The sequence below is a fragment of the Gasterosteus aculeatus genome, chromosome X, assembly GCF_964276395.1.
Source record: "Gasterosteus aculeatus chromosome X, fGasAcu3.hap1.1, whole genome shotgun sequence".
NCBI classification, from domain to species: Eukaryota; Metazoa; Chordata; class Actinopteri; order Perciformes; family Gasterosteidae; genus Gasterosteus; species Gasterosteus aculeatus.
In genome coordinates this window covers 7,575,083-7,587,558 of record NC_135698.1, presented here as the reverse complement: position 1 = coordinate 7,587,558, position 12,476 = coordinate 7,575,083, and the positions used below count along the sequence as shown (strand labels likewise).

The 12,476-nt window shown below is 47.5% G+C and overlaps 1 protein-coding gene across 1 annotated transcript in view; it reads left to right on the top strand.

Moving 5' to 3' along the window:
• LOC120808936 (homeodomain-interacting protein kinase 2-like) overlaps positions 1-11,735 on the top strand; it is a 61,005-nt gene extending 49,270 nt beyond the window's left edge. The window contains exons 7-13 of the mRNA XM_078082997.1: positions 311-478; positions 3,289-3,419; positions 4,320-4,502; positions 4,615-4,941; positions 5,127-5,368; positions 5,502-5,662; positions 5,839-11,735. Coding sequence (XP_077939123.1) covers positions 311-478; positions 3,289-3,419; positions 4,320-4,502; positions 4,615-4,941; positions 5,127-5,368; positions 5,502-5,662; positions 5,839-6,300 — 1,674 coding nt within the window. The 3' untranslated portion in view covers positions 6,301-11,735. The remainder of the gene's footprint in view (positions 1-310; positions 479-3,288; positions 3,420-4,319; positions 4,503-4,614; positions 4,942-5,126; positions 5,369-5,501; positions 5,663-5,838) is intronic.
• The last annotated feature ends 741 nt before the right edge of the window (positions 11,736-12,476 follow it).

The following is a 12,476-nucleotide window of genomic DNA, read 5'->3' as shown; positions in this document are numbered from 1 at the left end:
TGATGAGGCAATTAGTCATTTGAAAGGAAATTGAATATGTTTGCTCTCGCCACTGACGGCTCCTCTGCGTTTGTGCCGGGGAGGGCAGAAAAGCTCTACGGCATTGTTCTGTTTGTTTACTCATTCTTTTTATGGAATGTGTGATGAAAAATCCATTATTAGAAGCTGTTTTTATACTATTGCCATGACTACTGTTTGTGTTTTTCTAAGTACTGTTTCGATATGCAAAACCCAGCAGAGGGGCTTTTGACATCTGTTAAAAATGAAACGGCGATGATCACATTTCCGCAGATTTATTTGTATCATTTAGCGCATTTTGTTGACATGCTCCGTACGCGTACTTTATTTGTGCACAGGGCTGCAGGCGTCCCCTTCCAAGCACACCAGTTACTCGGTGCGGATGGAGAACGCCGTTCCCATAGTGACGCAAGCCCCCGGTGCCCAGCCACTGCAGATTCAACCCGGCCTGCTTACACAGGTAGAGTACCACAGAGATTGGAACTAATAGATTTTTTTTCGGCACCGAAGACTAACTGTGCCTTTCAGACTCGGACCTGCTCGTAGTCAAACAAAGCTCTCTGCATCCTTTTTCTTTTTTTCCTAAGCCTTCACTAAGAATAGTATCCATCGATGGAGGCTAGAAATCACTCAATGTTCCCGACCCTGCCCCTGCTGGCAGCTGTTTGTTTTTTCCTGAGCACATTCAGGCCAAGCTCTCCTGTGCACTGCTCCCTGTCTCCCCCCCATCTCTCTCCCTCTCACCCGCTCTTTCTGCTGTCCCGCTCTCCCGGAGGCTGAGGCTACCGCGGTCTGATGCACACAAAGGCAGGAGGCGTTCACACGGAGAAGGCCTTCGCCGGAGCCTGCACAGTGGGGCCCAAGCTTTGGCTGCTAATATACAGTTGTTGGAAGTAACAGGGAGTGACTGTGCCTCACTCTCTCTCTCTCTCTCTGCACGCACACACACACAAACAGCGTAGGACACTTCCATCCCCACACCACCTCTTTCCCTATGGAAATTTCCATGAAGGCTTTAAATATCCTTGTGAATCCAGGGAGTTTGAGGCGCTCCCTTATCTCCGGTTAATCATGCAGTAGGCAGGGAGACGGGCAGCGAGGCTCTTTCTGTGTGTGTGTGTGTGTGTGTGTGTGTGTGTGTGTGTGTCTGTGTGCGCCTGCCTGTGTTTCGGTGGATTAATCTGTCAGATACCAAATGGTGATTAGCTCCAGGGCTGCTTCCAAGTCAGGCGCTCCAAATTACAGGCCTCGGAGGATCCCGGGAGGTCAGGGGCGGCTTGAATGGGGCTCTGCATGACCGGCCACTTCCCAACACCACCAGCTTCATGGATGTGATGGCAGAGTCGAAACAGATTAAATCCTCTACGTGTCTTTAAAGGAAACGTAAATCACCTCACCTACTGTGTCAAGTGTGGATCACACGTTGCTGGCCGGCTCTGCGGGTTTTCACCCCTATCTGCACGCATGTTAAACAAAGACCTGCTGTAGTTAACGCAAGCAGATGTTTTTTTTTTTTTACAGGCCAACGAGCTGCACACCTAATAACCGGGTTGGCCGTGTGTTTATTCCTTTGCTCTGGGGGGTCCCGCGGGCCCGGCCGAGTTGCCGGTTGCATCCGTCCCACCTGCGCCTTCACCCACCCACCGCTATGTGCCCTTTGCCCACTTTGGACCCATGCAAGTTTAGTCGTAGGCACGCTAGGGGAGCAGAGAGAGGGGAGGAACGGGGGGGGGGGGTAGAGGGAAGGAGTGCTCTAAGCAGGGAGATCAGCAGGACCTTTATCTGGAGCAGGAATGCAGAAAATGTGGAAACAATTGGGGAATGAGATCTGGCGCTTTCCGAGGCCTGAGGTGACAAAGGGCGTTCACCCGGGGAGTGTAGGTCGAGGTGGGAGGCGGTGGGCTGCTGATAGTGATGGTGTACTCTGGGAAGAAAGAAATGGCCTCTTAACTGGGTTACCATTTCAGGGCAGACAGGCTGGTTACACAACGCAGACGCCGAGTGAGAGAGGCACGTATAGTGCCGGGAATGGAGATAGCGCGAGCAGGAGGAGCGGGAGAAGGATGGATGTATTACAGTCTCTTAATGGCATGTTGATAAAAGGCCTTGGATGTGGTCTCGGATGTGGAGACCATCTCCGGCTCCAGAATGTTTGATTAGAGATGTCAGTCATCAGCGCACAGGAGCGCAGTCAGCGTCGCTGGCCTGCAGATGCCCCCCTTTAGCACTTCAACCAAAGGCTTGTTGGTTTGGACTTTGCAACCTGCCTCAGACAAAACAATTCAGCTTCCACGAGCCTGCAGCCAGAATACAGAACACAACAGCTACTTTGTGTCAGAATATAATGAACACGGGCAGTGCAAAGCAAAAATGTGAACACAAAGATAAAGGTTAGGATAAAGTTACAAGATGAAGGTAAAAATAGTCCCCGTAGCTAATTCACAGGTTATCTGCTTTTAGGTGTAGTTCCTCTCTTTGAGTCTTTCCTTCTGCTATTTAAATGTGTGTGTGTGTGCTGCAGAACATACTGATGCTGTTGTAAATAGATGTGCAAATGGTATTAAAGGAACAATTCATTATCGCTGACATTCAAGTGCTAATCAATAGAACTGCATTAAACTATTAGGGTTACACGTGCAGTAACACACAAACGCGTTCGTGCATGCATGCGCGCACACATATCTCTGCACATCCTGGGACACATAAAGCAAGATACTCCTCCTGTTCTGCATCAGAAATACAAAGTAGCCACTTTCACAGCGGCTTCAAACGGCCGATGAATTTAATTAGAACAGGTTGATGTGACGCACAAATTTAAAGACACATAATCACTCTAAAACACACACACACACACACCCACGCACGCGTTCAGTCATACCGACGTAGACAAAGAAAGGAGCTGCTGTACGTTTTTATTAAGTCCTTATCTCCTTTGACGATGGATGTCTCCTTGAAGCCGGCGGGGTCCCTTTTACGTGCCCAGTGGCTGGTTACGACCAGCTGTTGTGCACTTTCGAAAAGATCCTGTAATTTATCACAACTCCCTCAAATCTAATCAACGAGCTCCCTTTGTGCCTCCCTTTGACTCAATCATGGGCGGCTTTGCAGTCCCCGAAAGACAAATTATCAAAATGCATTTGCTTTTGGATACATGCATGCTGACTGTTTTCCCCCTTGGACTTCTCCTCTCTATGTCCTTTCAACACTTCTCGTCTTCTCCACCCCCTCTCCCTCTGTGTTTATTCCCCACCCTGTGTTCTCCTCCCCCAGCAGGCCTGGCCCAGCGGCACCCAGCAGATCCTGCTGCCTCCAGCCTGGCAGCAGCTCACGCACACCTCGGTCCAGCATGCCACCGTCATCCCGGACTCCATGAGCAGCGCGCAGCCGCTCGCCAACTGGAGGTGAACCACGGTGCTTTCTGTCTTGCGACTGCTGCCGGGCAGGCCTTAAACGTTGATGTCTGAATGCAGCGCGGCTTAAGGGTTTTCAAATCCATCGATCGTCTCTGCCGCGGCCGCATGAAACAAGGTTGACGTGTGTCACTTTTAAAGCTTCAAGAGCGAAGCGATTTTTTTTTTTTAAATCAAGTTTACACACGTACAACATTCGGGGGCAAGCAACTGTAGGTCAGGGCAGATGAATTGATTTCAAAGGCCAGCAGTGGTTTTATGGCTTTTATAGGTCAATATGTGCTATAGGAAGACGGTATAGCAGAATTGACCGAGGACCCTGTATCTCCCTGACAGCTTGTCCTTTATTGTCAATGAATCACAGGCTCAAAGCTTTTTATAAGAGCAGATTTACCTCATGGAGATGGGACATGTGGAGACATCAGGTCTACCACAGCCTGTCACTGCAATACCTCGATGAATGGATGGATAGGTAGATGGCAGAAGCCAATCGGCAGGGAGAATGCGAGGACGCAGGTGAATCACGTGTACGCGGGAGGACGCCTGGTTATGCACAAATTCATTCCTAGTTGTCCATCTGTGAGCAGGCGTTCACCTCCCCGTCCCCCCCCCCCCCCTCCCTTCCTGTCCAGAGGCAGTTCTGTTGTCCTCAGAGAGACGATTGGGAAAGTGTCGCACTTCCTCTGCAGAGCTATCGCTCCGCCGGTGTCAGCTCCTCTGCCCCCCCTTCACCCTCTCCTCTCACTTGTTCCCTTTCCTGCTCTTCGTGCTCTTTTAAAAAGTTAGCCGCTGCCACCTGCTGGCGTCTGTGGGAAATACGTTCTCCTGTTATATTGTTGTATTTTTTTTTGGTGTGTGTCTTGCTCACACAGAAACCTTGTTGTGTTACAGGAATTCCCACCCGCACGGCACCCATTACAATCCCATCATGCAGCAGCCAGCCTTGTTGGCCGGCCACGTCACGCTCCCGTCCAACCAGACGCTCAGCGTGGGAGTGGCCCACGTTATGAGGCAGCCCTCGACCAATAACAACTCCACTTCCAAGAAGAACAAACAGCACCAGATGTCCGCCAGGTACTCTCACACGGACGGGTCTAGACATATTGGGAACCATCTTCTGACCTGCAGCGTCTGCGTGCTTTGCCCCCAAGTTGACCCTCAACTCTCTCCTCTGCCTTTCAACAAGGAACATGTCGGCCTACGAGGTGTCGTCCTCCCAGACGGTGCTTTCCCCGCAGCGCTCCAAGCGGGTGAAGGAGAACACCCCCCCGCGCTGCGCCGTGCTGCAGAGCGGCTCGTCCTCCTTCAACTGCGCGCCCCTGCAGGGCTACGGGGGCGGAGGGTGGGGGCCGGGCGAATCAGAACAGGCTTCCAGCACCACCCGCAACCACCAGCACCAACACCACCTGCCCAGACAGACCATCGTCATCCCCGACACGCCCAGCCCGGCGGTCAGCATCATCACCATCAGCAGCGACACGGACGACGAAGATGACCGCAAACAGAACAAGAGGTCGGTTGTGGGGTTTCGGGGATGAGTGTGGCGGGGCTTCGCTCGGCGGACGCGAGCTGAGATGTTTGTTTGTCATTGCTTATCCCGAGACCCTGAATAGACGCTAAGCATGTATAATGATTGCCTTAAGTTTTGTTTGATCCCAGAAGTTCATTTCGAAATGTCCTCCCTTCTCCTTCCTCCAGTTCATCTTCAAAGCAGCGGAAGAATGTCATCAGTTGCGTGACCGTCCACGATTCACCCGACTCCCACTGTTCCAACAGCCCTTACACTTTGGAGTCCAGAGCCCCCAACAACAACAACAACAGCTACGACACAAAGACCATCCTGGACAACTACAACAACGGGAACCTCCGCACCATCATCGTTCCTCCCCTCAAAACCCAGAGCAGCGAGGCCCCGAATGAGTGCGAGCGGCTGATGCCAGGTACGGGACCTGTAGAGATTGCACGCAGACCACCCGAAACGCAGCCTCATCCATCACCCAGCAACCATGACGTTGTTGCGCATTAAAGACACGGCTCCTCAAATAACCCAACTTGCATCCTCTAACTGTTTAGAACCGATGACCCATCAGAATTCAGCCTACAAGTTCAAATCCTCCAACGGGTTGGCGTCCGGCAATAATCACCTACACGGGGGCCTGACCGGGGGCGGGTCCTACCGCCAGCAGCGCTCTGGGCTACACGCCCTCCAGCAGCAGCCTCTCAATCTCAGCCAGGTACGATATGTTCAAGTGAATATTAGATGTTGTGTATAGAATGTAAAGTGGTTACTGTTTGGATTTCTCTTAGCAGGTTAGCTCCAAAAGTTCAAATAAGCTCATCTCCCAAAATGTGCTGGTGATAATGTGCAAAATTAGTTAAGTTAAGTTAAAACTGACATCTCCTCACTCAGGCCCAGCAGCACATGGCGAATGAGCGAAACGGTCATCGGCGCCAGCAGGCCTACATCACCCCGACCATCGCCACCCAGCCGCCGTACTCCTTCCATCACAACAGCCCGTCTCACGCGGGCAACGTCCACCCGCACCTGGCGGCCACGCACCTGCCCGGCCAGCCCCACCTCTACACGTACACGGCGCCTGCCGCCCTGGGCTCCACCGGCACCGTGGCCCACCTGGTGGCGTCACAGGGCTCGGCGCGCCACGCAGTCCAGCACGGGAGCTACCCGCCGAGCATCGTCCACCAGGTCCCGGTCAGCATGGGCCACCGCGTGCTGCCCTCGCCCACCTTGCACCACGGCCAGTACCAGGCCCAGTTTGCCCACCAGGCCTACATCAGCGCTTCGCCCGCCTCCGCTGTCTACACTGGATACCCTCTGAGCCCCACCAAGGTCAACCAGTACCCTTACCTCTAGAGAGGACGCTGACTGACACTGGAGAGCTGCTGCTGCTGCCCCCCGCCACCCCCCAAAATCCTGAACATCCTCTCCTCGACCTCAGACATAAACAGAGAAAGAGGAACATGCAATCCTCATGAAACTGTCGCAAATGGCTTGAAGAAAAGAAGAAGGAACAGCCTCTCTAGAAGGGAAAGATGGGGTTGAATTTCAGAGTGTTTTCTTTCATTTTTTTTTTTCTCCTGAAAGAGCCAGTTGTTTTTTTTTGCATTTATTTGTCTATTCTCCGCATTGCTTTTTAAATGAAAGTAATGTGTCATTAGTTTTACAGGGACGTTTGAAAACGGGCCCTTTGGGGACAGTGGAGGCTTTCTGGTGTTTTATTCCCCCCCCCCCGTATATTTGGTAAGAGACTGTTGAACAGGGGATACTGACTGGAAGTTTGGAATCCCAAGACATTCGGGAGAAGGTGAAATACGGAAAACCTGCTGCTCTTCAAAGAAAAAAAATATATATATTGATGGCCTTGAACTGTCTTTAATGTTTCCAAAATCATTCCCCGGTGTGGGGACAAAAGACAGGCAACTCCCAACCCGCTCCACCTTCTCCAGCCGAGGAGCTTTCTGGAAATATAACCAACAGAAGACAACAAACTTTTTAGTGTGCATTTATAGATATTCTGTTCCTTTATGTTTCACCTTTATAACGATATACTTGGGTTTTAGCTAGGCGTCTTAGAATGTAGCAGTCTGCACATGTTTGTTTGTTTTTCCTCCCCCTGATACCAGTCGGTCTTATTTGTTCCTCTTTTTTTTCAATGTGATTGCACAAAGTGGTTATAATAACATAGGCATGTACAACGTGATTGTCTGTGTGTGCTACCGTCAGCCATGCGTGCGTAGTCCACCTCCTTAAAAAAAAAAAAGAACTCTCTCCAGTCTTTAGGTTCTGACCATTGTTCCCTCGTAGTGCCTTACAGACATAACCACACAGTTTACTTGGCTTGGATCCCGAAAAAGCCACCAGAGACTCTCAGCTGGACGGTGGAGACGCGTGTTTCTCTGGTTTTGACATCCAAGTCGGGGCGGTTGTAGCTCACTTCCAGGTGCAGGCTCACGCCCTTAATGACGGCGTAACGCGCACGGCGAAGATTAATGTCAGTCGAGAGCTGAGCTGATATCACGCTGAGCTATTTTATTATGTGTGCATGAGATAACTTGCCCGGGGTACTTACCAAAGTCATAGATAAATTCTCCTTACGTTTTGCTGTGGATTTTAATGTATATAAGAAGGTGTGCAGTGTAGCTGTAGCCGTGAACCTCTATCACGGGTGGCACCCAAACATTGTGGCTTTAGCTGGGAGGAAATATTTGATTTTCTTTTTATAATCACTCAAGGGAATGTTTTCACGTGGCGGGAATGTTCTGAGACGCAGAAGAGGGCCTGACAGAAAGTAAGGGACGGCCAGGCTAAAGAAGAGAGGCGGGTATCGAGGGTGGTTTTGAGAGGGTTACTGTGTGGGCGGGAGGGAAGGGGCTGTTTGTGGGGGGCGCAGGGGTCCGCGTTTGGAGGGGGCAGAGGGAAACCTAATCTTGAATGGGACTAAAATGGTAGCAAGTTGGCACTGAGCAGGTTGATAGTGACGCTGAGCCCGGTGGGATGGTGGCAGCCGGAGGGGGGGGGGGGCTTCACCTCACCTGAACGCACACTTATAATTCTGACATGAATCCTTTTTGGTTTTGACGTAGTGTCATTCGTTTTACGCTGGAGGTTTTGGGTGAGCGGAAGGGGGAATCTCCCAGCGTGCACCTGGAAGGCGGCGCCTCGAGGACGATTCCTCGCCACTGTCCATTTGTCTTTGAGCCAGGAGCGCCACGGACATGGCCGCGCCAGCCGAACAGGACACCCCGAACACTTAGACAACCGACCAATAGCGGTGTCACTTTGCGCGTTTGCTGCTTGACTCAACAGACATCTTTTTTGTTGTTGTTGTTTTTCTTGTAGCCAATGATACAAATAATCTCCTCCGTTCATTTGTGCTCTTGAACACTCAGCAGTACTGCTGGTGTCGTAGTGAAAGCCTTCCCCTCCCCCTTTTATGGTTTGCCATAGTATTTGCATTTGAAGTGATTTTTTTAACTTAACATTACCTTGAACTTTTTGAAATGGCTGTAGTACCTATTGTGTTTATCTTTTAGAGATTGTTGCAATAATTCTTGTGGATGTGTCTTTTTTTATGATATGTCGGGCTCTGCTTTGTAGCCTGGAGGTTGATGTACAGTGATGTTTAGTGTTCCGTGGAGGTGGGCGCACCCGTGTAAAGTGTTGCAACACGGCTGGTCTTGATGACGACCTAATCGTGCCCCTATAGACACATGCTTTGGTTTGAGGGGTCACTTCACGGGACCCCCCCAGAGTGGTTTGTCATCCCGGTACCCCCCCCACACACCCCGCCTCCAGCACGCAGGCCCGAGGTAGAAGATGTGATTGCTTAGTAACCTGCTGGTTACATCATTCTTCTCTGTTTTGTTGTCTTCTTTTTTTATTTAATTTTCTGTAGGTCATTGGGGCCTAAGCACACACACACACACACACACACACACACACATATAAGGGAGATGATTATCCATTGAAATCTGTTGGCTCCTCTGTAATGAGACAAACTACTGAAACATTCCACTGTTTAAGGGAATCGGGCGTCGCTGTCGGACAGCGTCGTCACATTAGATCTTTTCTTTTTTTCTCTCGCTTCTCCCACCAAAGAATTCAACAGACCAATCATGTACAGCACAGCACAGGAAAGTGCGAGCAAACCACCGGAGCTTTTGCAAGGGCAGCAGAGGGGCAAATAACTCCTGGTCTCATCTTTAAACGCTTTACGAGTAACTTTGAGGACGCGTTGTTTTACCCCCCCAGAAGCAAATGCATGTTTCACGAAGGCGATTCGACGTATTTATGGAACACAGCAGAGTAACGGATTTGACTAAAATCCTGAACGTTCGGCCAGGAAAAGAGCTGCGCGTTTGCTTTCACTGTCGTTACTCCTCACAGGTGTTTAGATTGAATGATCAATAACTATCAAACTTCTCTCTAAATTGATAAGCCAGTTGTTGTTATTTTATTTTTGATTTTATTTTGTTGTTGTTGTTGATGATGTCGTTGCTTTATCGGTGTTGTGTGAAAATGACTTTGTAAACTAAAAATGTTGTTTTACATTAGCGTGCCATGAAGTGAAATGACCTGTCAAAATGAATTAATCAAAAATGCACCGACTATACCTTTAAAACCACGGCCACCCGCACGAAATGAATGTAATGCGTGACCTGCGACATCTGAAATGGCTTTAGATCTTTCTCCGTGGGTGACCATTCATTTCATTTTTACACCGTAAGTGGCCATGCATGACGCAATAATTATAGATCTGATCTCCAGCAAAATCCTATGTAAGAGTAAGTCATTAACACTATGACCATCCTCACGATTAGGGGGTGTCAAATAATTGCTATTTTCTCAAACTAAATTAATAGAGGCCCCGTATACTCAAAGCTGTTGGAAATGACTTAATGTGTTAATGTTACCTTTGTCTATTATTATGTTTCACATAACCAACGTTTTGTCTCCTATAAAAAAAAAGGGGGAATCAGAAATGTGACGTAGATCGAGTGACCTTACAATTACCAAAATGTGCTTAAGTAGAGTGTAAAAACGCTTTGTGTTGTCGAGGTGAGCGCGGCCTTCCCAGCTATAGCCACCGTCTTCCAAATGGCCGACCAGTCCGCCGACCTCACTCTCCCCGTGAAGCCTGGCACTTTCCTTTAAATCTATACTCAAACTTCCAACTTTGCTCATGGTGATTCGCCCCTTCGGAGCTTTGGGGACACCGGGAAACATTCCTGAGACGAGCGCGTCGACGGCGCTGCATTAGTCTTAGTCGGATAAACTCCTGGAGAGAGAGAGAGAGAAAGAGAGAGAGAGAGAGAGCAGACCACCCGCAACATCCACACAAGCTTCAGCGCAAACGTAAACCATTTGGCAAACTCGTAGGCGCTTTAAGTGCAGGAAGAGGCGTCAGGTGGGTTAATCATGGGCTGACCTCTCTGTCACCAGGTGACTCATAATCCAGCCACGCGAGCGTTCTTAAAGCCCTTTCAGATGAGAGTCTGTGTTCTTTTTTTTTACCTTTTCATTGGGGAGATCTGCTCCTTTTGCTGGCTGTTCCTTTGGGGTATTCAGGGTGAGGTGGTCACGGTTTGATGCCATCGCTGATAGAGGGTGTCGGGTGAATGAATGAAATTAAGAACCAAAACTGATTGAAATACGATTGTTTTCCTGTTATCTTAATTTATTCTAATTTATGTAAAAGCAGGCATGGATGTGGATCCATATGTACCACTTTGTTGTCAGATATTTGGTCCAACTTTACATAAATGAAAAATGTAGCTTTTTTTCCCCATTTTACTTTCTGGAAGATTTCTAGCCAAAGCTAGTTGTGTTTTTGTGGTGTCAATGAACGGAATCTAGAAGTGGTAGACCAAAGCTACATTCAAAGCCAAATTGGCCTTTTTTTACATTACAAAAATATTCATCTAAAGCTAGACGTCACGTTAAAGTCAAAGTGATTTTTTTGGTACATTCTCAAACTTGCATTGCTCCATTTAATCACATCAATACTCATGCAAGTGAGTTATCCGTTTATTTTGCATTTTCTAAAGACCTAAGAGTGCATCAAACCCTGACCCCCTTTTCTGTTTCTTGCTGTATGGTTTCTCATCGGTGTAAAATCTCATTCTTTGTCGATACAGCTAATGTGTGCTGCAGTATTTCCTACTATACTTATCTGTTAATTGTCTCTTCTTATTTACTTTTGTTTTTTGGGGTGTGATGTCTCATTTTTTCAATCTTCTGATCTGTAGCGTTCAATGTATACCCTGTTCCTTACCCTAATATTATTAAGTATGTTACGAGAATGGATATTTTATTGGCTTTATAGAATGTTTAAATAAATATAATGACAGTAAGAAGAAGGATTAATTAAACCTCCTAAGAAGTTGAGCTACTAAGCGCTTGTGTTACCATTATGATGTTGTGTGCTTCTCTTAATCATTTTCGTTGTAGAAAAATGGAGTGAATTTATATTAGGCTTTGAATAAACTAATTATAGCATTGTAAATTTTACAGGAGGATTTTAACAAGCAAATAGCTTCGTCAAATAGAAGAATATAGTTATTTGAATTGTCCTCTTTACTAACTGTAGGGTGAGAAGGGGCTCGCGTTGTGGTGAACTATGTTATAGCTTGTTATTCACTGTTACTTTTGATCATTTTTTCGGTCTCCGAGGTGAATCGAGTTATTAATGAGAATTTGTATGCTCACATATGCATATTGTATATGTGCAGAAATGTATTCACACTTTGTCTTGGATTTACATTAAACTGTTAAGTCACGGCACCGATCTCCTTCTACTGTGGTGTGTCTGTGTGTGTGTGACGGTTATAAATATATAATGCAAACATATGTTTAAAGTCTATGCACCTTTTCCACTTATTTTACTTATACATCCTTTTGAAGTGGCCCGCAGCACAAGATTGAATCTAGTAGTGAAATAATGTTCTGCTCACTGCCAAAGTCAAAATACAAATTCCACTAAATAACACTGTGCAGAAATACAAAGTTATCAGGATAGGTCCAAAAGTACTCCTACATTTTGCATCAAATATTAAAGCCACCCATCAAAGAAAAAAATGACCATTGAGGGTGTCTTTGTATAACAGGATTATAAGTATCATTATATTCTAATAATAGTTCAAGGTAGAACCCCTTCCATTTCATGGCAACGGTAATTTGCATTTTTAATGTCCAATATTAATCTGGAAAGGAACTGCATAACTATAATATTTTCAGTGGATTTTAGGGTAGTAGGATTAAAGTAGCATAACCTGCTAACATTTAAATAAAGTATAACAAAAAACAAATACATTGGTTGAATTTCGCTTCAGCTACAGTCACACTACTTGACCACCAGGTGGCAGCGTGCACCAAACTGCACCAAACTGACGTCAATCGGCAGAGGTCCCAACAGCCACTCGGCCTCAACAAAAACGAGTCATTGCCAAAAAGTACATGCTTCCTCTTTAGATTAATTAGGTTCTGATTTATTTCAGCGGTTTAAATCATCCGATAAAAAGACTGGCGTT